The 26790-nt window shown below is 35.7% G+C and overlaps 1 protein-coding gene across 2 annotated transcripts in view; it reads left to right on the top strand.

Moving 5' to 3' along the window:
- The window catches only part of KLHL4 (kelch like family member 4), a 156745-nt gene that overhangs the window by 78355 nt on the left and 51600 nt on the right, over positions 1 to 26790 (top strand). For both annotated transcript variants that reach the window (XM_012464484.3, XM_012464479.3), the window contains exons 2-3: positions 21969 to 22136; positions 22524 to 22660. In XM_012464484.3, coding sequence (XP_012319907.2) covers positions 21969 to 22136; positions 22524 to 22660 — 305 coding nt within the window. The remainder of the gene's footprint in view (positions 1 to 21968; positions 22137 to 22523; positions 22661 to 26790) is intronic.

The following is a 26790-nucleotide window of genomic DNA, read 5'->3' as shown; positions in this document are numbered from 1 at the left end:
CCTTCACTGATCATGTTAGCACTAAATGGTCATGATGATGATGATGACAACAGAAAGCTTTCCCTTTTCCCTCTGAAAGTTCGCTGATATATCAACAAACAAAGAACAGATTAGTTGGAGAAAAGTCATAGAAATTAACATGCAAACTAGGGAGAACCACAGAGTGATTACCCTAATCAGTAAGTTTGTTGTATTTAAAATGTTTTCAATGCAGTTCAGAAGTTTATATACAATCTTGAGGTTACAGAAATAATGGAGGTTTAGATTATGGGAAAACAGATTACTGGAGGGAGAGAAAAGGAGGCCTGGCTAGCAAAGGTAGATGAATCTAAAATGTTTAACTCATAGAAGTAGAGGGTAGAATGGTGGTTATCCAAGGCTGGAGCAGGGGTTATGAGGAGGCAGACAGGAAAAGGAGAGATGTTGGTAAAAGGGTATAATGATTCAGTTAGAAAAAAGGAATAGGTTTTGGTGATCTATTACACATCATAGTGACTATAGTTAATAATAATATATACTTCAAAACAACTTAAAAGGGGCATTTAAACATTCTCATGACAAACACTCTTTGAGGTGATAGATATATTGATAAGCCTAATGAAGTTGTTGCACAATGTATGCAAAAATAAAAACATATTGTGTACCATAAATATATTCAATTATTATTTGTCAATTAAAAATAAAACTAAAAACTAATCCCCTTTGAGGTTGGTACTATTTTGCAGATGGAAGGAGTTGAACATTAAGAAAGATAACTAAAAACCCTTAATTAAAAGTGTTTACACTGAAATTAAGTATCAGAGTCCAGAGTCTAACTCTTAGCAACTGTATCACACAAATTCCTCTCAAATTCCATTATTTTCACAAAACAATTAAACAATATTGAATGGTAGTTTTTTTGACACTTCTTGATTTGTCAATTGTTTTCTTAAAAACATACAGTTTCTGTTGGCAAGTACACATAAGGGAAAAAATTATTCCTGGTCTTACCACACTGAATTTTTCACATAACTAGTGTTCATTTTCTAGGGCTGCCATAACAAAATATCACAGACTTGGTGACTTAAACAACATAAATTGATTTTCTCACATTTCTGGGGTCAGAAGTCTAAAATCAAATTTTAGAGTTTTAGATGAAAGTGACTTACATTTTTATGATCTCACTATTTGATATTATTATATAAGAAAAATAATTAATAGTATTGTTACCAGTGACAAATCTGTATGGGTCTGCAACAGTTCAATTCTTGCCTTCTCAAAGAAAACAATTTAGCCAAGGGGCAGAAGTTTTTTTAAGGCAGAGGGAGAGATTGAGGCAAGTTTTGGAGCAGGTATGAATGTTTATTAAAATGTTTTGGAGCACAAATGAAGTGAAGCAAAGTACAATTGGAAGAGGGCCAAATGGGTGACCTGAGAGATCCAAGTGCCCTGTCTTACTTTGGGGTTTTATACATTGGCATGGGTCTGGGGTGTGTATTTCCTCTCCCCTGATTCTTTCCATGGAGCAGGCTGTTGACACACATGGTGCCCTGCCAGCATGTGAGAGGACTGCATGCACAAGGTGTTTATTGAATGTGTGCACATGCTCGCTTGAGGTGTGTTTTCCTTGCTAGTTGAGTGTTCCTAGAGAAAGGTCATATACCAGTTAAACTTTGCCATTTTGCCTCTTAATGTACATGCCTGGGCTTGCTCAGCCAGCTGCTGACGTCTTATCAGGAAGCTGCTGATCACCAGCATCAGGTATTTTATATCTTTTGGGAGACTGCCTTTCCCTGATGCTGCTGTGATCAATTATTATTTTAGAAAGAAAGTTTAACAACTGCCTGACCATCACCTGATCATTGCCTGACATTCCTTGGGGGTTCTCCTGCCCTGCTCATGTCTGCCCAGCTACCTGCTATAACATTTCACCCCTCAAGAGCCGAAGACGCAATTATTTGGAAATATGGACAAAAGTCAGACTTGTGTAACTGCTTCATACTGACAGACGGGTGGTAATGGTTGTTCTGTGTGTCTTCGGCTATTGCTAACTGTCAGGGCAGCATGCCTGTATGGGTTGGTGAAAGCAATATCCATCCAGGTTCAAGGGAGACAGCGGCAGGGGTTTGCCTCTGTCATCTACCACTGGTGGGCAGTCTAAAGATTCTCCATAGAAGGGTGACTCTTGAATATTGAGAATACAATATTCCTCACTGAGAATCATGTGGAGCATGATGGTCTGAAGGTAAAAATAGACACAACAGGTTATTGGACTTAGGAGACATGAACCAAAAAGTAACAAAATAGGTATTAAAAAGTGGATCTATAAAGAACCCAGGAGCACCATTTTCTTCCTATTTTAATCAACCCTGAGAGGCTTGTTCCCATAAACTGGAGGCTTGATTTAAAAGATGTCTGATACTGTCTTGTACTTTTCCCAACTGATTTATCCAAAAGCAACATTTCTCATCACAGTCTAAACTAATTTCTCCCTGTGTTGCCATTACTATGTGTAGTCCTCAGTGATTGTGGAGAGTCAATATGTTCTTGCACAGTTGTTGAGGTTTTAGCCAAGGCACCAATGTTGTTGGTTATTTTCTCTGAGTGTTGGCTATAGGTCAATGAGGCTGTTGTGATTCCAGTAATTCTAGTTCCCATACCAGCTATAATGCTGAGTCTCATGAAAAGGAGAATTAATCCGATAGCTCTCCTCACCCTGGACAAGATGTGATGCCTGTAGATTGGTACTGGAAGAGAAAAATTGCCAGGAGCTATGAAGTTGTCTGGGAATACAAAGCCTATGATACAAGTTCTAGTCCAGTTAGTGGGGAAGTATTGTTAATTGATTGTCCACAAATATAGAAGATTTGTTGGGTCTTAAGTTAATATATCAAAATGAAACAAAAGTCTGACTTTTTTTTAGCATAGCTAAGGGTCATGGCTAACTCTGTAAGTCCTCAGGACTTACCTAAAATGTAATGCCTTTAAATTAGGCAAGTTATAGTTATTAAGAGTCATGGTACTAGTTTATGACCTTAAAGCATTTAGAAGACCTAATAATTTTTAGAATTGTACATTTCTTTCATAAATTCCTTTCACAAATTTTTATAACATATAGTTCATCTATGACATGCTTGGCCTTTTTGACTTGTCCTAAATATCTCTTTTTTTTTAAACAACCAGTCATTTTATTTTAGGACAAGAATTTACCATACAAGATAATTTTCTTATAAAATCTCTTTTTTTTTAACATTTCTTACCAAAAATTTCTCTTCTTTTATAACCTTTGAATTAGGCAAAGGTCTTTTCCCTTCTGTTAGGAAGTTATGGTTTGTACTACATGTTACTGTGTGAGTCCTTTGAATCGGGACCAGATAAAGAGGTTATTTATATACTCCAGAAGTTATCCCTCCTCAATAGATTGCTCGGATTTCTTGGTAGGGCTTTTCTGAATACGTATGGGCTATTTATAAATTCCTGAGTTGGGCTGTCCAAGTTACAGTTATTGGTTAAGGATTTAGGTAGCTTTTCTGGGAAAAATAAGGCTGTTAGACGAAAAGATGAATTCAGAGGTTGGGAAAATATTAAGCAGGCACCCATCTTGGAAAATATATATTTGCCTCAAAGGTATGTGGGTTATTTAGCCAATACCAGGGACTGGTGGGAGAATGGTAATGGGTCCCTTAAGTAATGTAAACGGGTGTGCTTTTTTTCTTTTGGAGAGAAGCTTTGCCATTTACCCCCATTACCTGACAAGATTTGCAGAAGTTGCTCAGAAAATGAGATTAGCACAGAGTAGGCAACTCTTGAACCCAAAATGTATAATTTTATTCCTTGCCTCCAGAGTTGCCCTTGGCTTTTTCTTGTTGGTGATGATGTCTGATTTGGAAGCCAGCCAGAGGAAAGAGCCTCGTCAGCTCAAGGCCATCAGGGGTGTGGATTCTTCTCCAAGGGCCCTTTAGCAGTCAGGGCAGTCCCGTTTCCAGCAGCCAAGCTTATGGAAGAGGAAGCAAGCCATGGGACACTTTTTCTCATTTGTCCTATTGGGGCAATTTGGCTTCCAGTTGCCTGGATTCCAGGACTAATAATGCCAGTTACCTTGGAGGGTATTCTGAGGGCAACATGAAGGGGCCTGGATGGCTTGTAAAGTTGCCAGTAGTAGAGCTTCTGTCTTGTCCCTGCATTTCTCCTTCTCTTTAGCCCTGTCCTCCTTGTGCGCATCTCAGTTATAAAGGACTGAGGAGGCTAATTTGAGGATTTTCTGCCTAAGGGCACTGGGCTCTAAGGCTGACTTTTGTAGTTTTCTCCCGGTTCTTGAGAATGCATTAGAGGGGCATGTCCTGTGGTATGAAGACCCAATTACACATCTCTGAAGAGCAGAGGTGATACAGGAAAAATAAGGCATCCTCTTCTATTTCACTATTATTCTTTCCTGAACAGGGCATCCCTCATTCATCTTCGGGGCTCTGGAATGAACTGGTCTCACCATGTACCCTTAATCTTGATGTCATCTCATCTTATGAAGGAAAAGTTACCCATTTGAGAATAGAGGAGATACCTGAATGAATTAAATGCCTCCATTTATCCTTGGGGTTCCAGAAGGAACCAATCTTACTGAGGTACTCTTAACCTTTGTCTTCATCTCTGTTCCAATGGTAATCCATTAGAATCAACCTTCTTGTTGAAGAAGAGATGAACCAACCTCCGTCTCTGTTCCTGTGGGTACTTTAGTCTCCTGTGCCTGTGACCTTGGGCTGGTCTATATCCTTGTCTCCATGACCTTATAGTGACTCTAGTTTGGAGCATTCTAGCCTCAAAAATGATTATCTATTTTATCAGATTTCCATTTTCCATTTTTTTTAAGGATACAAAAAGCCTTTTTTTCAGCCACCTGCTGCAAGTGGACTTGACTTCCCTCCATTTAACTATATCCTTGAAGGTCCTGATGCATATTTAGAAGGGTATGGAGGTGATTAGAGGAATGGAGGAAAAGTTGTGTTTGGGGTTCCTTATCCTACTGGGGTTACATGCAAAACAGATGCTTAAACACATATAAAATCCATTTGTTACAGAAGGAAGTGGTAGGAAGTGAGACGGATACTCATGGAAAGCCTTCGTATACCTGCAAAAACAGCAGTACTTGATTTTTAGATGCCAGTGTTTATTTGCTCCCTTGACATAAAGGAGAAACATTTGGAGGACTTGAGGCCTGGAGTAGGGCTTGCAAATGGCAAAGGAAGAATTTTTTATCTTCATAAAGGGTACTAACTCAAACAAAAAGCAAGTAGGTGGACTCCTTAAAGGGCCACAGAGTGAGGTCTTTTGCAGGTGAGCAAGCCACTTCAAAAGCCACCAAAAAACTTGGCACTGGATTGTAACAGATATGAAAAGCATATGGTAAGTCACAAGGAGCTGGGAGAGCCAGGGTTCCAATTAGTATCTGTAATGGCAATGAGCCAACAGATAGGCAAAGGGTTGGAGGTCATCCAAGCTGCTAGGATGTATAGGACATCCTACATGTATAGGAGGTAGGACAAGAATAAATCTCAGGGGACATCTGCAAGGGAACCTATGTCTAGGCTACCAGGCAAACATAGTATGCACTGCAGGCACATGAATAACACATAAGAAATGTGTGCTTAAGGGAAAGAAGGAAGTCACATGCATGTACAGTGAAAGCAGAGAAAAGGCAGAATTTCTCTCAAGATGGACAGTGTGGTGGGTGTACAATACCATTTTAGAATACATGCAGAAAAAGTAGGAGGATAGATAGTGCAACTTTTGGGGAAATATTTTGTTTTAGTTGGAAAAATAGAGAAAACCCCAGACGTTACACAGTTTTAGAATTTAGCCCTACCACTATTGTGAGCCTCCTTTCCAGGAGGGCCATTAGTGTCTTAGGTCTACTCAGTGTGGACAAGGTCCTTCCCAGCCCCACAAGCCACCCACAGGGTGAGCAGAGACATTGTGGCCGAGAGGAATCAGTCTGCAGGTTGGTTAGTAAAGAGAGTGAAAGGGGAGACGGAAACCACACCTCTAGCCAAAGAAGGTATATTAGTCCATTTTGATGCTGCTGATAAAGACTACCTGAGACTGAGCAATTTACAAAAGAAAGAGGTTTATTGGTCTTACACTTCCACATGGTTGGAGAGGCCCCACAATCATGGTGGAAGGCAAGGAGGAGCAAGTCACATCTTATGCAGATGGCAGGAGACAAAAAGAGAGCTTGTGCAGAGAAACTCATGTTTTTCAAACCATTAGATCTCATGAGACCCATTCACTATCACAAGAACAGCATGGGAAAGCCCTGCCCCCATGAGTCAATAATCTCCTACCAGGTTCCTCCTACAACACATGGGAATTGTGGGAGCTACAAGATGAGATTTGGGTGGGGATGCAGAGCCAACCATATCAGAAGGCAAGGAATAGAGGTTTCTGACCACAAGGGAACATATCCGAGTCACAGCACCGAAGTATGTTACCAGCAGCGAATCCATACAGGTCTGCAGCAACTTGATTCGTTATGTTTTGGAGGAAATAATTTGGCCAAGAGACAAAAGTAGCTATAAGGCAGAGGGAGAGACTGAGGAAAGTTGTAGGGCAGATGTGAACTTAATTAAACATTTTAGAACAAGAACAAAAGGAAGTAAAGTACCCTTGGAAGAGGGCCAAGCGAGTGAGTTACTTGAGAGATCCAAGTGTCCTGTCCAACTCCTGATATGTGGTTTTATACATTAGCATGTTTCCAGAGTTTGTATTTCTTCTCCCTAGATTCTTTCCTTAAAGCAGGTTGCCCACATGCATGGTGGCCTGCCAGCATGAGGGGCCACATGTGTAGGGTGTTTACTGAAGTTGTGCACATGCTGACTTGAGATGGTTTTCCCTTACCAGTTGACTGCTCCTAGAGGAAGGTCATATGCCAGTTAAACTTTACCATTTTGCTTCTCAGTGTGCATGCTTGAGCCTGCTAAACCAACTCCCGAGATCTTATCAAGAATCTACTAATAACCAACTTCTGGTGTTTCCTATCTAATGGGAAACGGGCTTTCCCTGGCACAGCTGTGATCATTTATTATTTTAGAGACAGTTTAACAACCGACCGACCATCACCTGATAGTCACCAGATACTGCTTGGGGGAGGGATCCTCTCCTGGCCTTCTCATGTCTGCCTGGCTACTTCTCTAACAATATCATAAATATTAATAACATACCTGTTTTTCATAGCTGTGCATATGCTTTGGATTTTATGGTAAAATTGTAGGCTTTTGCTTTATGTTATCCTTATAGAGCCATGTGCTGCATGACATTTTGGTCAACTATAAACTGAAAGTGTACCATGGTAGTCCCATGAAACCCAAAAAATTCCTATTGTTTAGTGACATCTTAATAATCTTGACTCTGTTTAGATCTAGGCTAATGTATGTTTTCATGTCTTAGTTTTTAACAAAAAAATTGAAAAATAAAATAAATAATAAAATTAAGTACTGTTAAAAATAGAAAAATGTTTATAAAATATGGACATAAAGACAAAATGTTTTTGTACAGCTATGTTATAGGTTTGTGTTTTGAGTCAAAATTAAAAAGATAATTACAGAAAAAATTAAAATAAGGATAAAAATTATCTCTTCAATTATTATTAAAGAAAGATAAATTTCACTGGTTATAAAGTTCACAGTAGCGTACACTAATGTTGTAGGCTTCCACATTTACACACCACTTACCCAGAGCAACTTTTAATCCTGCAAACTCCATTCATGGTAAGTGTCCCATATAGATATACCATTTTTTATATTTTATGCTGTATTTTCCTTTACTTTTTTATGTTTAGATATGTTTAGACAAATCCTGTTGTGTTACAGTTGTCTACAGTATTCATTACAGTAATGTGTTGTACAGGTTTGTAGCTGAGCGACAATAGGCTGTACTGTATAGCCTAGGTGTGTAGTAGGTTATATCATGTAGGTTTGTATAAATACATGATATGATGTTTCACATGAAAATTGCCTATTGATGCATTTTTCAGAAGCTTTACCTATTGTTAAGCAACTTGTATCTGTATATATAGTGTATCTTTGTATGTTTGTTTGTATATATATACGTTTGTGTATATAAAAACAAAAGCAAGTTTTAGAGGTCTAATAACTTGAATCCTGTCTATCGTTACCTCATTTGGCATAGTATGTACCTTGCTTCTAGATTTCTGGGCAAATACCCTTTTAGTATCATAAGAATATGTAAGGTGCCCTGAAACTTAAAATTCTTACATACATATGAAGAAAATCTCACACTTTATTATTAAAATTGTCTTTTAAATCATAAGGAATGGGCATATTTTAGAATTGGGAGTTAGTAGTCAAGAAAGTTTCTGTAAGATGAGGTTCAAGAGGCTGGAGGAGCAGGAAATTACAGGGCAGAAGGGGAACTCCAAGAGACAAACAAACAGTAGCACCAATAATAATTTCATTGAGACTACCTCTATATACAAAACAGTGAAGAACAATACAGGAATCTTAGCATTTGTGTCCTGCATGCATTTTAACTGAATTTTTGTTAAAGATATGACATATTAGTTATTTCAAAAAAAGTAAGTATATAAGAACCTAGGAGGCAAGCATAACATCAAAATTCTCAAAGAATACAGAAGAGTTAAACTATGGGTTTGAAACTCACTGTAAAATGGAAGATTTTAAAGAATTACACCACAATTTTAGCTAGCATATTTTTACCTACAGAAATGTTGATAAATACTGAATAAAATTCTGCTGCAGTTGTAAGTATTTTTACTGGTGCCATGTAATACAATTAGGAGAAAAGAGGGATTTAATAATTAAGCAGAATTTGTCCTAATCTATGTAATAGTTTTTTTTTTTTACCATCAAACAACAAATGTTTATTTTTATTTAAAAAATTTACACATCATAATTGTATATGGTTATGAAGTACAATTTGATGTTTAAGTACATATATATTGCATAATGATCAAATCATGATATTTATCATATGCATCACTTTATTTATTTATTTCTTTGTGCTGAGAGCATTCAAAAGCTTCTCTTCCAGCTATCTTCTCATATAAAATACCTTAAAGTTAACCACACTCACTCTACTGTGCAACAAAATATCAGAATTCATTTCTCCAATCAAATTGTTACATTGTACCTTTTGACCACCCTCTCTCCACCCTCCTTTTCCCCAGCCTTTCCCAGTCTTTGGTAACTACTGTTCTACTCCCTGCTTCTATTATATTAACTCTTTTGTTTCTTAATTCCACATATTAGTGAGATCATATGGTATTTGTCTTTCAGTGTTTGACATTTTGTTTAACATAATGTCCTCTAGGTCCATCCTTATTTCATAAGTGGCAGAATTTTAATACTTCTTGTGGCTGAATGTTATTTAATTGTGAATATATACTACATTTTCTTTATTAATTCATTCATTGTTGGACACTTGAATTTATTCCATATCTTGTCTGCTCTAACTAGTGTAGCAATAATTAGGGAAGTGCAAGTATTTTTTTTTTTGACATACTGATTTTATTTTCTTGGTATATATACACCCAGTAGTGGGATTGGTAGATCCTATAGTATCTATCAATCACATAAGTATTCATATGGTATTTCTATTTGTGTTTTTTTGAGGAATCTACATGCTATTTTCCATAGTAGCTGTACTAATTTTCAGTCTTCCCAACAGTGTGTTCACTTTTCTCAACAAACTCACCAACACTTTTTTTCTTTTTTGTAACAGTTATTCCAACTAGAGTGAGGTGGTATCTCAATTTGGTTTGATTAGTATTTCATTGATAATTAGTGATATTAAGCATTTTTATATACCAGTTGGCCATTTATATATCTATTTTTGTGACATACCTATTAAAGTATTTTGACCATTTTTTAATCAGGTTTTTTTTTTGTTGAGTTGTTTAAATTCTTTATATATTCTAGATTTTAACCCCTTGTCAGTTGCATTGCTTGGAAATATTTTCTCACCATTTGAACATTATCTTTTCATTTTGTTGTTTCCTTTATTATAAAAAACTTTTCAGTTTGATGTGATTCAATTTGTTTATTTTTGTTTTTGTTGCCTGTGCTTTTGAGGTCTTTAATTTAAACAGTCCTTGCCCATCCCAATGTCACAAAGCATTTCCACTATGTTCTCTTCTAGCATTTTAATGCTTTTGTGTTTTATATGCATGTTTTTAATCTATTTTGAGTTGATTGTTGTATATGGTGAGAGGCAGGATTCTAATGTCATTTTCCTGCAGCTGGAGATCCAGTTTACCCAACATCATTTATTGAAGAAACTTTTTCCCAGTGTGTGTTGTTGCAACTTTATTGAAAATCACTTGACTGTAGATGTGGGAATTTCTTTCTGGGCTCTGTGTTCTGTTCCATTTTTCCTTGTGTCTATTTTAGTACCAATACCATGCTATAGTCTTGTAGTATACTTTGAAGTTAGGTACCATGATGGCTCCAACTTTGTTTTTTTGCTTAGGATTCCTTTGACTATTTAAGATCTTTTGTGGTTCCATATGAGTTTCAGGATATATTTTTTCTATTTCTGTGAGGAATGTCATTGATATTTTCATTGGTATTGCATTAAATCTGTAGATTGCATTGGGTAGTATGGCCGTTTGAGAAAATTAGTTATTTCAATCTATTAACATTGGATATTTTTCCATGTGTTTGTGTCTATTTTTTTATTACTGTTTCATAGTTTTTATTGGTTAAGGCTATTTCTAGGTATCTTATTTTTATAGGTATTTTAAATGGAATTGCTTTCTTGATTTCTGTCTCAGATAACTTGCTATTGGCATGTAGATACACTACTGATTTTTGTATGTTGAATTTGTATACCATGACTTTATTTATTTATTACTTTTAGTGTATTTTTGGTGTAGTCTTTAGAGTTTTCTATATGGAAAAACTATATTTGCCATCTGCAAATAGATACAATTTGGCTCCTCCTTTCCAATTTGAATGCCTTTCATTTTTAATCTTTTGCCTAATTGGTCTGGCTAGGTCTTCCAGATGTGAAGCAAAGTGCTAAAAGTGGCCATCTATGTCTTATTCCTAATCTTAGATAAAAAGCTTTTAGTTTTTGCCAATTCACTAATTTATTTTTTTATCTTTCGGTTTGTAATATACGGCCTTTATTGTGTTGAGGCACATACAGTCTATATCTAATTTTTTAGAGTTTTTTTAATCATGAAGACTTGTTAAACCTTATTAAATGCCTTTTCTGTGTCTATTAAGATGATCATATGGTTTTTGTTTGTTTTCTTAATGTGGTGTATCAAATTAATTGATTTGCATATGGTAAGCTCTCCTAGCATCCCTGGGATTAATCCCATTTTTTCATAGTAGATGATGTTTTGAATGTGCTGTTGAATTTGGTTTGCTTGTATATTGTTGAGAATTTTCCCATCTATGTTCAAGAAACTTGTAGATTTTGTTCTTGTATTCTTGTCTGGTTTTGGAATCAGGGTAATGCTGGTATGTGAAATGAATTTTGAAGTGAAGTGTTTTTTTTCTCTCTCTTTTCTATGTTCCAGAGTAATTTGAGGATGATTGGTATTAGCTGTTACTTAAATGTTTGGTAGAATTCAGCAGTGAACAAGTCAAGCCTAAAATTGGTAGAAGAAAAAAAATAAAGCTAATAGTAGAAATGAACAAAATACAGACTAAAAGCATTCAAAATATCAATGAAATGAAGAGTTGGTCATTTGAAAAAATAAAATCATTAGCTAGACTAAAGAAAAGAGAAAAAATGGAAATAAAATCAGAGGTGAAAGGGAAACATTACATCTGGTAGCACAGAAATACAAAAAAAAATATAAAAGAGTATCATAAACAAATATAGGCCAACAAATTTGAGAACATAAAAAATGGATAAATTCCTCGGCACATGCAACCTATCAAGATTAAATTATGAATAAATAGAAACTCTAGACAGACAAATAATGAATGAGAAAATTAAAACAGTAAAAAAGTCTTTCATCAATAAAAGGCCCAGGTCTTGATTAATTTAACAAATGTCTTTTGAAAGTCAATTGTTTATCAGCATTATTAATACTAAAAATGTAGAAACTATTTTCTTTATTTTGAAGAGGATATGTTTGGACAGAAATATAAAGAAATAAATACAAGCTAATACATGTAATGCAAAAAATTAAAAGTTTAGATAACAGATGCTTCTGAAAGTAAGAAATAACATTGTTGGCTTAGTTGGCAAAAATGGCAATATTTTGAAGCCGTATCTGAGGACTTACATAAAACAGTTCTTAAATCCTCGTGGATATTATAGATCCTAGAGATCAGTAAACTGTTTATGCAATTTATGGATTATTCCTCTTCATTTCTTGAGAATTATTGTTTCTGGCCTACCATATATATTTCCTGATCTATAACATCTCTTTTATTCTTGGCAATCTCAACATCTGCATAGATGAGACAGAATAGCCTGGCTTCTCAGTTACTTCACCTCCAGTGATAACATGTTTCACTCTAGCTCAGCTCTCAAATCTTGTGGTCACACTCCATCATTTTGTTATTATCAATAATAACATATATTCCATAGCATTGATTTCAGTCACTATCTTGTCACTTCCTCTTACCCTTTCAGTTCATTCCTTCAAAATTATCTTAGCCTTATTGGGTCTGCCAACCCACTAACCAACACATACCTAATGTCCTCATTTCCCTACTTACCCAGTTTACACTCCATGTAGCATAATCAGAATCACACACCTGCATATGCCCTTAATTTCTCTTCTTCCTTTGTGCTTTTCTGGAAAAACAAAAAAACTTGATTAAGTTTAGCTTGCCACAATTTCGTACCTGTATCTAATAAGAACTATATTGATAGTCTAATTTTAAATATGACTACAGAAATCAACTGGACCTGTAATGCTACATAGTCCTAATGTAGTTTCCTAGTCAGTTTACCCTTTGACTCTCATAAAACAGCTCTTCTTCACCTTCATCTCTTATCCTAAACTTCCAAAAGTTTCTCTTGGTTCTTATTTTTATAATCTTTAAATGTAGAAGTCACCAGAGGTGGCCTCAAACATTTTTCCTGATAACATGCATTCTTTGGGGTGATATCATTTAGTCCCACAACCTTAAATGCCATTGTTGGCAATGGCCCAACTTACATATCAGTCGTTCCCCTTAATACCAGATTCACATATCTGACATTCTCCTCAATATATCTCTAAAATTATAATAGGTATCACCAATTTGATATCTCCTAACACACATATGATTACTAAGCCTGTCGTTCTGTATCTCAATAACCATCTTAACCATTTAGGCCAACAACCAAAGGCAGTTGCTGATGTCAAACCTAGCAATCATCTTTGATTTCTTTCTTTACCATTCTTTACCTAATCCATCACAAAATCTATTTGGTTCTACTTTTAAAATTTATTCAGAATTTGACAACTCCTAACTACTTTTATCAATACCACCACTTCTGTCATCTCGATTACTACAATACACTTGTGATTATTCTTTCCATTTCCACCCTTGCCTCATAAGGGCCAGGAGATTTTAAAGACTTAAATCACACATCATGCTACTTCTGCTCAAAATGCCAATTTCCAATGTCACCACATGACCTGGTGTCTCACCAGCTCTCTGACCTCACTATTCTCTTCCTTTCACTAGTTCTGCTTTAGCCACAGTGGACTGCTGCGGTTCCTTCAACCATGCACTGCAGTTTTCTTTCTGAAGGACTTTTTCCTAGGAATTATCTTTACTAGGATTTTATTAGTCCATTTTGCATTTCTATAAAGGAATACCTGATCCTGGGTAAAGAAAAGAGGTTTATTTGGCTCATGGTTCTTCAGTCTGTATAAGCAGGACACTAGCATCTGCAAGACTTCTAGTGAGGCTTTTGGCAGCTTTTACTCATGGCAGAAGCTGAAGGGGGGACATGCATGTCACATGGCAAGAGAGGGAGCAAGAGAGAGGGTAGAGTGCAACTTTGTGCAACTTCTAACTGGAAGTTGCAACTTCCAGTCCACACTTTGTGCAACTTCTAGCTGAGTCGTAGTGCTGAACTGGGCTCAGAGCTAGTTGACTTGGGAGGCATGAGACTTACTAAGACACCAACTTTGGCAGATAAGGGAGTGCTTGTGCCACCTCTCCCACAAACCCAGGCCACGCAGCTCACAACTCTAAAAGGTTTTCCTATCTTCCACTTAAAGATGAGCAAAGAAGACTTGGACTTGCATCTTTGATACCAGCTCAGCCACTGTAGTACAGGGTACCAGTCAGAGTCATAAAGGCAACCTTATTAGGCACTAGCTTCTGGATGACATTTGTAGACACCCTGTGCCAGAAGGGAACCTGCTGCCTTAAAGGAAAGAAACTAGTCCTGGTAAAATCTGTCACCTTCTGACTAAACAGCCCTTGGTCCCTGAATAACCAGAAGCATTATGCAGGTAATATACCATGGGCCTTGACTGAGACACTTATACTTGGCTGGCTTCAGGCAAGACTCAACACATTCTCACCGGAGGTGGCTATGGGAGAGACTCCTTTCAGCTTAAGAAAAATGGAGGGAAAGTAAAAAGCCCTTTGTATTGGACCATATTTACCAGCTCAGCTACAGGAGGGTGGATCCCCAAGTGGTCTACTGGGGTCCTAGATTCCAGGCCTTGGCTCTTGAATGGAATTTCTGGACCTGCCATGGGCCAGAAAGGATCCCATTGCCGTGAAGGGTGGTTCCCAGAATAAGCAGAATTTACCAAAAGCTGACTGAAAAGCATGTGGGCATTAAGTGAACATTAGTAGTAACTTGGTAGTACTCACTCTGGGCCTGTGGTAATAGTGGCCATGGGTGTAGCTCACCTGACTGTGGAAAGGGGAGAGAAGAGGGAGAAATATGGCACCTTGTGGTTTCAGTGCCAGCTTAGCCACAGTACAATAGATCATCAGGTAGACATATAGGGATTTTGACTCCAGTCCTTGGCTCCTAAACAGCATTTCTGGACTTGCTGAGACCTGGGAGAACTCACTACTCTGAAGAGAAGGACAGAAGCAGGGCTGGTTTAACCACCTGCTGATTAAACCCTGTAGAGCTCCAGGGCTTTGAGTGAACATAGGCACTAACCAGGTAGTTGTTACAGTGAAACTTGGATGAGACCCAGGGCCCTGCTGGCTTTAGGTCTGACCCAGTGGAATCCCAGTAATCATTGCCAAAGGGCTGCTTGTGTTACACCTACATTAATTTCAGGTGGCTTAGAACAAAGAGGCTCCATTTTCTTGGCAGCAGTTAAGGGAAAAGAAGAAGAGTTCCTGCCAGGTAATAGAGAGAAATCCTCTGCATCTTATCAAACACAGTGAAGGTACTACCTCTATGAGCCTGCAAGAACCACAACATTACTCAGCTTGTGGTGCCCCCTAATGCAGATACAGCTTAGACCACAATACCCAAGTCTCTTTGAATACCTGCAAAACCTCCCGAAGAAGGATGGGTACAAACAAAACCAGATTGTGAAGACTGCAATAAAATACCTAAATTATCAATGCCCAGATACTAACAAACATCTGTAAGCATCAAGACTATCTAGAAAAGCATGACTGCACCAAACAAACAAAATAAGTTTCCAGGGACCAATGCTAGAGACACAGAGATATGTAAACTTTCAATGCTGGATAAACAAAGATATGTGAACTTTTAGACAGAGAATTCAAAATAGCTGTGTTGAGGAAACACAAAGAAATATAACAGATAAGCAATTAAGAAATCCTTAAGATAAATTTACAAAGAGACTAAAATAATTTATAGAATCAAGTGGAAATTATGGAGTTGAAAAATGCAATTATCATAGTGAAGAATGCTTCAAAGTGTTATCACAGAATTGATCAAGCAGAAGAAGGAACTAGTGAGCTCAAAGGCAAATTACTTGAAAATTCATGGAGAAGAGAGAAGAAAAAAAGAATTTTTAAAAAGCACATCTGTATATCTAGAAAATAGCCTCAAAATGGCACATTTAAGAGTTATTGACCTTAAAGAGGAGGGAGAGAGAGAGATGGGGTAGAAAAGCTATTCAAAGATATAATAACAAAGAACTTCTAAAACCTAGAGGAAGATATCAAAATTCAAGTACAAATAGTTTATATAACACCAATAAAATTTAATCCAAAGAAGACTATCTCAACACATTTAATAATCAAACTATCAAAGGTGAAGGATAAAGAAAGAATCTTAAAAGCAGAAATAGAAAAGAAACAAATAATATGTAATGGAACTCCAATATGTCTGGCAGCACACTATTCAGTGGAAAACTTACAGGCACAGAAAAAGTGGCATGACATATTTAAAGTACTAAAGGAAAAAATGTTTACATTAGAATATTATATCCAGTGAAAATGTCTTTCCAACATGAAGAAATAGTTTCTCAGACAAACAAAAGCTTAGAGATTTCATTAACAGTAGATGTATCCTACAAGAAATGCTAAAGGGTTTTTTTTTAATCAGCTGAAAAAGATATTCATGAGCAATAAGACATTATCTGAGGTTACAGAACTCACTGTGAATAGTAAGTATAGAGAAAAACACAGAATATTATAACACTGTAATTGTGGTGTGAAAACTACTCTTACCTTAAATAGAAAGACTAAACAAATAATGAGTCAAAATAATAATTACAACTTTTAAGACAGACAATACTATAATATACAAATAGAAACAAAAAAGTTAATAAATGGAGAGAGATAAAATTAAAGTACAGAGTTTTAATTAGTTTACTTTTTGCTTATTTGTTAATGGAACAAAGTGTTAAGTCCTTATCTACTTAGTGGATTATAATATATTATTTTAAAACCTCGAGGTAACCTCAAATCAAAAAATATATATATAACAGAAACACAAAAGTTACAAAGAAATGAAATAATGCCACCAGTAAAAATTACCTTCAGGAGCAACAGGAAGACAGTAAGAAAGGAAAGAAGGAAGAGAAGCCCACAAGTCTACCAGGAAATAAATATCAAAATGGCAAGAATAAGTCCTTATCATTAGTAACACTGAATGTAAATAGCCTAAACCCTCTGATGGAAAGACACAGAGTAGCTGACCAGAAAAAAATAACAAGACCCAATGATCTGTTGCCTACAAGAAACACACTTTACCTGTAAAGACACACATAGACTGAAAATAAAGGGATTAAAAAATATATTCTATGTCAATATAAACTAAAAAAGAATAGGCGTTTCTATACTTATATCAGACAAAATAGTTTTCAAGACAAAAACTATGTGAAGAGACAAAAAATGTCTCTCTGTAAGAAAAAGAGGTCAATTCAGCAAGAGGATATAACAACTTTAAATGTATATGCACCCAACAGTGGACCACCCAGATTAATAAAGTGAATATTATAAGAGCTAAATAGAGAGATAGACACCAATACAGTAATAGCTTTAGACTTCAGCACTCTACTTTCAGCATTGAAAATATCTTCCTGATAGAAAATCAACAAAGAACCATCAGAATTTATCTGAATTATAGATAAATAAATTTAATAGATATTTATAAAACAACTCATCAAACAGGTAGAGAATATTTATGTCTTTAGAACATAAATCATTCCAAGCATGGACAGTATGTTACATCACAAAACAAGCCTTTAAACAACACACACTGGAGCCTGTTTGGGGTCAGGGCGAAGGGAGGGAGAGCATCAGGACAAACAAATAATGCATGTGGGACTTAAAACCTAAGTGACAGATTGATAGGTGCAGCAAACCACCAGGACACTCATATGCCTATGTAACAAACCTGCACATTCTGCGTGTGTATCCTGGAATTTAAAGTAAAATTTAAAAAAAAGAAGAGAAAAAGTGTTTAAAAAAATTGATATAACATCAAGCATCTTCTCTGACCACAATGGAGTAAAACTAGAAATCAATAACAAGAAGAATTTTGGAAACTATAAAATCACATGGACTTTCATCAGTATTCTCCAGAATGATAAGTGGGTAAATGAAGTAATTAAGAAGGAAATTGAAAATTTTCTTGAAACAAATGATAATGGAAACAATACACCCAAACTGATGAGATACAGCCCAAAGCAGTACTAAGAGGGAAGTTTATAGTTATAAGTGCCTACATCAAAAAGAAAAAAAAATTCAAATAAACAACCTAAGGTTGCATCTTAAAAAAAGAAAAACAAACCAAACCAAAAATTAGTAGACGAGAAATAGTAAAGATGAAAGCAACTGTATGCCAATAAATTAGAAAATTTAGAAGAAATAAATTCCTAGACATATACAACCTATCAAGATAGAATGATGAAGAAATCCAAAATGTGTGTAGTCCAATAATAATAATTAGGTTGAAGCTGTAATGAAAATTCACCCAGCAAGTAAAATCCTGGGACCTGATGGCTTCACTCTTGAATTCTACCAAAAATTTTAAAAAGTGCTAACACTGATTCTACTCCAGTTATTCTGAAAAATAGAGGAGAGAATACTTCCAACCTCATTCTATGAGGCCAGAATTATCCTGATACCAAAACTACACAAAGCCAAATCAAAAAAGAATATTACAGGCCTATATTACTAATGAATATTGATGGAAAAATCCTCAACAAAATCCTAGCAAACCAATTTCAGCAACATATTAAAAAGATTATTCATAATGACCAAGTAAGGTTTATCTCAGTGATGCAAGTATGGTTGAATGTATGCATATTAATTAATGTGATACATCATATTAACAGAATGAAAAACAAAATCCATATGATCACTTCAATTGATGCTGAAAAATTATCTGATAAAATTCAACACCCCTTCATTAAAAAAAACCTCAAAATCTGGAAATAGAAGAAACATATCTCAATGTAAACAGCAAAATGAATAAGGTAGTATTACAGATTATAAACCAAACTATAAAAGAAATATCTGTGAGTTGAATGCTGATATAAATAATTCTATAATTGCTCTAAAATTGAAATATATTAAATAACAGTTCAAGACAATTTCTAAAAATATACTATTAAAATAACTACATGTTGGTAGTTAAAACTAACTTACATAAGACCTAACATTTGAACATAGAATTTTCATGGCAAGTTTTTCATTTACTCCTCTGAAATCACTGTGGTATAAGCATTATTGCTTTTAGTACTAATATTATATTCATCTCCAGTTTGTAGGAGAAAATTAGAAAATTAATGCTTAGAAAAATAAGGTGACTCTCCCAAGATCACTCATCCAGAAAGTAGCAAGGGCTGGAACTAAATACAGGCATTATGACTTCATATAATAGGCTCTTTTGATTTCACCATGCTGCCTCCCATGTCACAATCTCGTACTTACCACATAATAAAGAAAAGTGATGAACGTTCTCTAATGAAGTGATTTCCATTATAACGTGATCTGGCATCATAGTGTCTAAAATGGAGGCAAGAGAACTGTAATTTATGAGCTCTGGGAACTTACTATGATCAGATAAGTTATCAATAGACTAGTTTGTTGGTAATGGTAGTGGTGGTTTTCTTGCTTGTTTTTTTACATTCTGCTTTGATAATGCCCAAGACATATATAAATATCTAATATATTTACCATAAAAACATCCTAAATTAGCAGGTAATTGAAGATTTTTTTTGTCCTTAACCAAATTAAGATGAAGAAAATTCTGAGTAAAATTTTTTCCTAGCCAAAACTTCTTAAACATATACATATATTCAGAATAAGTTCCACACTAATGTATGGTGCAGTTACATGAGGATAGCTAAGATAATTCAACATTGAATGTTTGACTCAATTAATGTGAACTGAATCATTATGAAAAAAGAGAAGATTAGAGTAATTTGAGTTAAGTGCAACCTAAATGCTTTTCAGTCTGTGGTGTAAGGAATTGTTCCTTTCCATAACAAGTAAACAAGAGTGCATCTGAAGGGAGGTAGTAGGCAATTTTTGAGCTATTCATACCATGATCCCTTCTTATCAGTACAATATTATGACTGAAGATTTAAAGAGGGATAATGTATTTGGATTAGACAGAGAAAGTAATATCACCTTGGACCAATCGTCTTAAAATAAGCACAGACTGAATTGGAATTAAGATCTAAAACTAGTCCTAACGGGGGGGTTAGAAAATGATGCCTGGATGCAAGAAATGTAACAAGCAAAATATTTAAGTGCATTCATGCAACCATTCAATTTTTCATCTCCTACTAATGGTAAGCCTATATATATTTGTGTTGACATTTGAATTCCACCATTGTATAATGTTGAAAATACATGTCCACTGCTTTTATTATTGTAAATTCAATAGCCATCACGTTTGCCTAAATATTAAGAAATAAAAGGTGGAAATATGTACAGTTTCTAAATGTGATTGATATTGTAAAAAATGCTATGTAACTCTTGGGCATGAAATTCTTGGAGGAATGTTTCTGATGTGTAATTAGTACCCCAGGGAGAAGCTTCAGGACATAATCAAATTTTTTTTAAAGTATTTTGATTCAGGTCTAAGGGTTTCCTGCCTATTGACATAATTATAATACCCATATAAATCAAAGAATGTAGGTAGTGTTTTGACATTTATGTTTGTGATTATAATAACTATCACTAGACCTGTTTGTGAATTGTACATAGTTCTGGTTTCATTTCAGATATAAATATTAACCAGCAAACTTCACTTTAAAAATGTAAGGTTAGGTAGTCATTGTAGTTAAATACTGTAATAATATAAGACTTGTAGGGTTGTATTGAGTATTAAATTATCTTGAGGTAGAGATTGCATTCCTAGTACATAGCACAATGCCTGGCATGCAGTAGGTGCCCAACAAATGTGTTACCAAGTCCCAATATAGAAGGTGTTGCCAGACACAGTGGCTCACACCTGTAATCCCAGTACTTTGGGAGGCCGCGGTGGGTGGACGCCTTGAGGTCATGAGTTTGAGACCAGCCTGGCCAACATGGTAAAACCCCATATCTACCAAAAAATAAAATAAAATAAAAAATAGCCAGGCGTGAGGGGTGGCACACACATGTAGTTTCAGCTACTCGGAAGGCTGAGGCAGGAGAATCACTTGAACCCAGGAGATGGAGGTTGCAGTGAGCCAAAATCACGCCACTGCACTCCAGCCTGGGTGACTGATAGAGACTCTGTCTCAAAAGAAAAACAACTGGCTGGGTATGGTGGTCATGCCTATAATCCTAGCACTTTGAAAGACTGACACGGGTGGATCACCTGAGGTCAGAAGTTCGAGACCAGCCTGGCCAACATAGTGAAACCCCATCTCTACTAAAAATACAATAATTAGTCAGGTGTGGTGGTGCATGCCTGTAATCCCAGCTACCTGGGAGACTAAGGCATGAGAATTGCTGGAACCCAGGAGGCGAAGGCTGCGGTGAATGGAGATCTTGCTATTCCACTTCAGTCTGGACTACACAGTGAGACTCCATCTCAAGAAAAAAAAAAAAAATCTAGAAATAGTACTATGTAGAACATCTTTCAATATAGAAATAATTCATACTAGAAGAGTGCAAAGGAGTCTTGACAGAAGAGGAGGAACAGAATCATCACTATGGCTTAGTTCGTCTGGAAGGGCAGGAGTATCTAGGATAGGCAAATCTACAGAGGCAGCAATATTTTAGTGATTGCCAGGAGCTGGGGAGGAAGAATTGAAAGTAACTGCTAATGGGCTTGGGGATTTTTGTCAGGGTGATAAAAATATTTCAAAATTCGATAATGATGATGATGGCACAATTTTGTAAATATACTAAAAGCCACTAAACTGTACATTTTAAAAGGGTGAACTTTATGGTATGTGAATTATATCTCAATAAAAACTTGGAAAAAAAAGATTGGAAAACAAATTTTAATTTTGCTTTAATCCAACATATTTCCTTTAGGAATTGATATGCCTAAATTTCCACTAGATGTTTGTACTCTCATTATAGAAAAAATAAAATTTTTACAAAATTATATGATAAACCATATTCTCATCCTTACTCCCTTTTCAGATTAGATACACGACACTCTGAAGAAATGAATGCCACAAGATCTGAGGAGCAGTTCCATGTTATAAACCATGCAGAGCAGACTCTTCGTAAAATGGAGAACTACTTGAAAGAGAAACAACTGTGTGATGTGCTACTAATTGCAGGACACCTCCGAATCCCAGCCCATAGGCAAGTATTTTTAGGTATACAGAACGGTTTTCGAGTAGGGCAATTAGAAATAAGAGATAGTAAGTACATTGATCATAAATTGGAATATTTGTTAAAATATTTATTTTCCTATATTGAAAAAGTGTTAGCCCATATGTTCCATTTCTCTGTCTTTTATTTAGAAGAGCCAAACTTAGAAAAGATTGGTGATGGAAAGTACAGCACAAACACACCCTCTAAACAAGATCAGTTTATTTGACCTTCCTAACTTCACTACGCTTAACTGAACTGTAAAGATTTTATGCAGAAAACAGACTCACTAGTGTTGCAAACTTGCTGAATCCATGTCATGCTTTTCAGTGAAATTATTGACTTATTTAAATTCCTACAAATCTTTCCTATTTCCAGGTTGGTTCTCAGTGCAGTGTCTGATTATTTTGCTGCAATGTTTACTAATGATGTGCTTGAAGCCAAACAAGAAGAGGTTAGGATGGAAGGAGTAGATCCAAATGCACTTAATTCCTTGGTACAGTATGCTTACACAGGTAAGTGCTTAATACACATTAACTCATAATGACCCTACATTACATAACGCATATTTTAGTAGTAATAGTACTACTACTACTATTCTTCAGTTTCCTCAGTAGTAGCTATACTACTACTCCTCCTCTACAGGTGAGGAAACGGAAGAACAGACCAGCTAAATAAATTTCCTAAAGTAGTAAAAAGTCATAGTCAGAATATAAACTCAATAATATAAAATAATAAGAGGTATACAATATGTAAAAGATGCCTTAACCATGGGAACAGACAACTATTTAACACAAACATACAAGAACGACTCTGGAATGGTGTGGGCACATTCTTGTTTGTAAAAAGAAGAGTGGGAGTGGAATCTTCCAGTGCTACAGTAGAGATTTAGTCATTTTATTCATTCAGAATAATTTTCATATCTATTCAAACTATAAATAAAGGTAACAATGAGTTTGGGGACTAAAAAGTATTTTGACTTTTATTCCGCAATGATTATTTCATTTTCAAGGTCCCTTAGTGTTAAAATACTTTTATTTGATTGTGTATAATTAGGTTCTTCTTAAGACTAAAAGCTTACCTCCTGACTTTCTCCAATAGAGTCATTTTCAAACATTTTTGCTTGCACTGTCTGTAAATTAATCTTGAAAAAATATGTGCTCTCCTTACATTTTCCTATTAATGTCTAAAATATGTTGTAATTTTAAATATTTGCAAAGTATATAATCCCCAAAATAATATCTTTTTAAAAAGCACTATTACTTTTGCATTTTAAATGTATCCAACAAATCTCAATCCTATAACAATTTGATACCAGCAACCATTCATTTAAAAATATATCCATATGACAGTCCCTCAAAAGTTAAACAAAATAGTTACCTTATAACTTAGCAGTTCCATTGGTAAGTATATACCCAAGAATTAAAAAGATGTCCCCACGGCAATGCATACACAAGTGTTCATATCAGCATTATTCATAACTAAAGAGTAGAAACGTTCTAAATGTTTACAAACTGAGGAATGGGTAAATCAAATATGGTATATGAACACAATGGAATATTAATAGGCAATAGAAAATGAATAATTAGTAATAGATACTACAACATAGATGAACATTGAAAATATCATGCCAGATAAAAAAATCCTATCACAAAAGATCACTTATTTTATTATGCCATTTACATTAAATGTACAAAATAAAATTTGTAGAGGCAGAAGGTAGATTATTGGTTGTAAGAATATGGAGGGAATTGGGAATGAATGTTAATAGATATGGGGTTCCACTTGGGAGTGATGAAAATGTGCTGCAATTAGATAGTTATAAAGTTTGCAAACTTTTCTGAATATACTAAAAAACACTGGATTCTAGAGTTTGAAAGTATGAATCTGATAATATTTAGATCCTTGTTTAAAATTATACTTTAAGTTCTGGGGTACATGTGCAGAATGTGCAGGTTTGTTACATAGGCATACACATGCCATGGTGGTTTGCTGCACCCATCAACCCATCATGAACATTAGGTATTTCTCCTAATGCTATCCCTCCCCAGCCCCCACTCCCTAACACACCCTGGTGTGTGACGTTCCCCTCCCTGTGTCCATGTAGTCTCATTATTCACTCCCACTTAAGAGTGAGAACAAGCGATGTTTGGTTTCTGTTCTTGTGCTGGTTTGCTGAGAATGATGGTTTCCAGCTTTATCCATGTTCCTGCAAAGGACATGAACTCATCCCTTTTTATAGCTGCATAGTATTCCATTGTGTATATGTGCCATATTTTATTTATCCCGTCTATCACTGATGGGCATTTGGGTTGGTTCCAAGTCTTTGCTATTGTGAACAATGCCACAATAAACATATGTGTTCATGTGTATTTATAGTAGAATGATTTATAATCTTTTGGGTATATACTCAGTAATGGGATTTCTGGGTCAAATGGTATTTCTTGTTCTGGACCCTTGGGGAATTGCCACATTGTCTTCCACAGTGGTTGAACTAATTTACACTTCCACCAACAGTGTAAAAGCATTCCTATTTCTCCAAATCCTCTCCAGCATCTGTTGTCTCCTGATTTTTTAATGTGCTATTGGATTCAGTTTTCCAGTATTTTTGTGCAGATTTTTGAATCAATATTCTTCAGGGTTATTGGCTTGAAACTTTTTTGTTGTTGTTACATCTCTGCCATGTTTTGGTATTGGGATGATGCTGACCTCATAAAATGAGTTAGGGAGGTGTCCCTCTTTTTCTATTGTTTGGAATAATTTCAGAAGGAATGATACCAGCTCATCTTTGTTCCGCTGGTAGAATTCGGCTATGCATCCATCAGGTCCTGGACATTTTTTGGTTGGTAGGCTATTAATTACTGCCTCATTTTCAGAACTGGTTATTGGTCTATTCAGGGATTCGACTTCTTCCTTGTTTAGACATGGGAGGGTGTATGTGTCCAAGAGTTTATCCATTTCTTCTAGATTTTCTAGTTATGTATGTAGAGGTGTTTATAGTATTTTCTGACGGTAGTTTGTATTTCTGTGGGATCAGAGGTGATATCCCCTCTATCATTTTTTATTACGTCTATTTGATTCTTCTCTCTTTTCCTTTTTATTAGTCTAGCTAGCTATCTATTTTTTTGATCTTTTCAAAAAGCCAGCTCCTGGATTCATTGATTTTTTTTGAAGGGTTCTGTCCTTCAGTTCTGCTCTGATCTTTGTTATTTCTTGTCTTCTAGCTTTTGAATTTGTTTGCTTGCTTCTCTAGTTCTTTTAATTTTGATGTAAGGGATTCAATTTTATATCTTTCCTGCTTCCTCTTGTGGGCATTTAATGCTATAAATTTCCCTCTAAACACTACTTTATCTGTGTCCCAGATATTCTGGTATGTTGTTTCTTTGTTCTCATTGATTTCAAATAACTTATTTTTTTTCTTCCTTCATTTTGTTATTTACCCAGTAGTTATTCAGGAGCAGGTTGTTCAGTTTCATGTAGCTGTGCTACATAAGTGTGTTTCTTAATCCTGAGTTCCAATATGATTGCATTGTGATCTGAGACACTGCTATGCTTTTCATTCTTTTACATTTGCTGAGGAGTGTTTTACTTTCAATTATGTGGTCAGTTTTAGAATAAGTGCAATGTGGTGCTGAGAAGAATGTATATTCTGTTGATTTGGAGTGGAGAGTTCTGTAGATGACTATTAGGTCCACTTGATCCAGAGCTGAGTTCAAGTCCTGGATATCCTTGTCAATTTTCTGTATCATTGATCTGTCTAATATTGACAGTGGCATGTTAAAGTCTCCCACTATTATTGTGTGGGAGTCTAAGTCTCTTTGTAGGTCTCTAAAAACTTGCTTTCTGAATCTCGGTGCTCCTGTTTGTGGTGCATATATGTTTAACATAGTTAACTCTTCTTGTTGCATTGATCGCTTTACCATAATGTAATGTCCTTCTTTGTGACTTTTGATCTTTATTGGTTTAATGTCTGTTTTATCAAAGGCTAGGATTGCAACTCCTGCTTTTTTGTTTGTTTGTTTGTTTGTTTTGCTTTCCATTTGCTTGGTGAATATTCCTCCATCCCTTTATTTTGAGCCTAAGTGTGTCTTTGCATGTGAGATGGGTCTCCTGAATACAGCACACTGATAGGTCTTGATTCTTTATCCAATTTGCCAGTCTGTATCTTTTAATTGGGACATTTAGCCCATTTACATTTAAGGTTAATATTGTTATGTGTTAATTTGATCCTGTCATTATGATGCTAGCTGGTTATTTTGTCCTTTAGTTGATGCAGTTTCTTCATAGTGTTGATGGGTTTTACAATTTGGTATGTTTTTGCAGTGGCTGGTACTGGTTGTTCCTTTCCATATTTAGTGCTTCCTTCAGTAGCTCTTGTAAGGCAGGCCTGGTGGTGACAAAAATCCCTCAGCATTTGCTTGTCTGTAAAGGATTTTATTTCTCCTTCACTTATGAAGCTTAGTTTGGCTGGATATGAAATTCTGGTTTGAAAATTCTTTTCTTTAAGAATGTTGAATATTGGCCCCCACTCTCTTCTGGCTCATAGGGTTACTGCAGAGAGATCCACTGTTAGTTTGATGGGCTTTTCTTTGTGGGTAACCTGAGCTTTCTCTCTGGCTGCCCTTACCATTTTTTTCCTTTATTT

The sequence above is a fragment of the Aotus nancymaae genome, unplaced genomic scaffold (genome assembly GCF_030222135.1).
Source record: "Aotus nancymaae isolate 86718 unplaced genomic scaffold, 86718_ANA_hifiasm-v0.15.2.pri h1tg000004l, whole genome shotgun sequence".
NCBI classification, from domain to species: domain Eukaryota; kingdom Metazoa; phylum Chordata; class Mammalia; order Primates; family Aotidae; genus Aotus; species Aotus nancymaae.
Note: the sequence above shows the minus strand (reverse complement) of the source record. Positions and strands in the feature narration are given on the sequence as shown.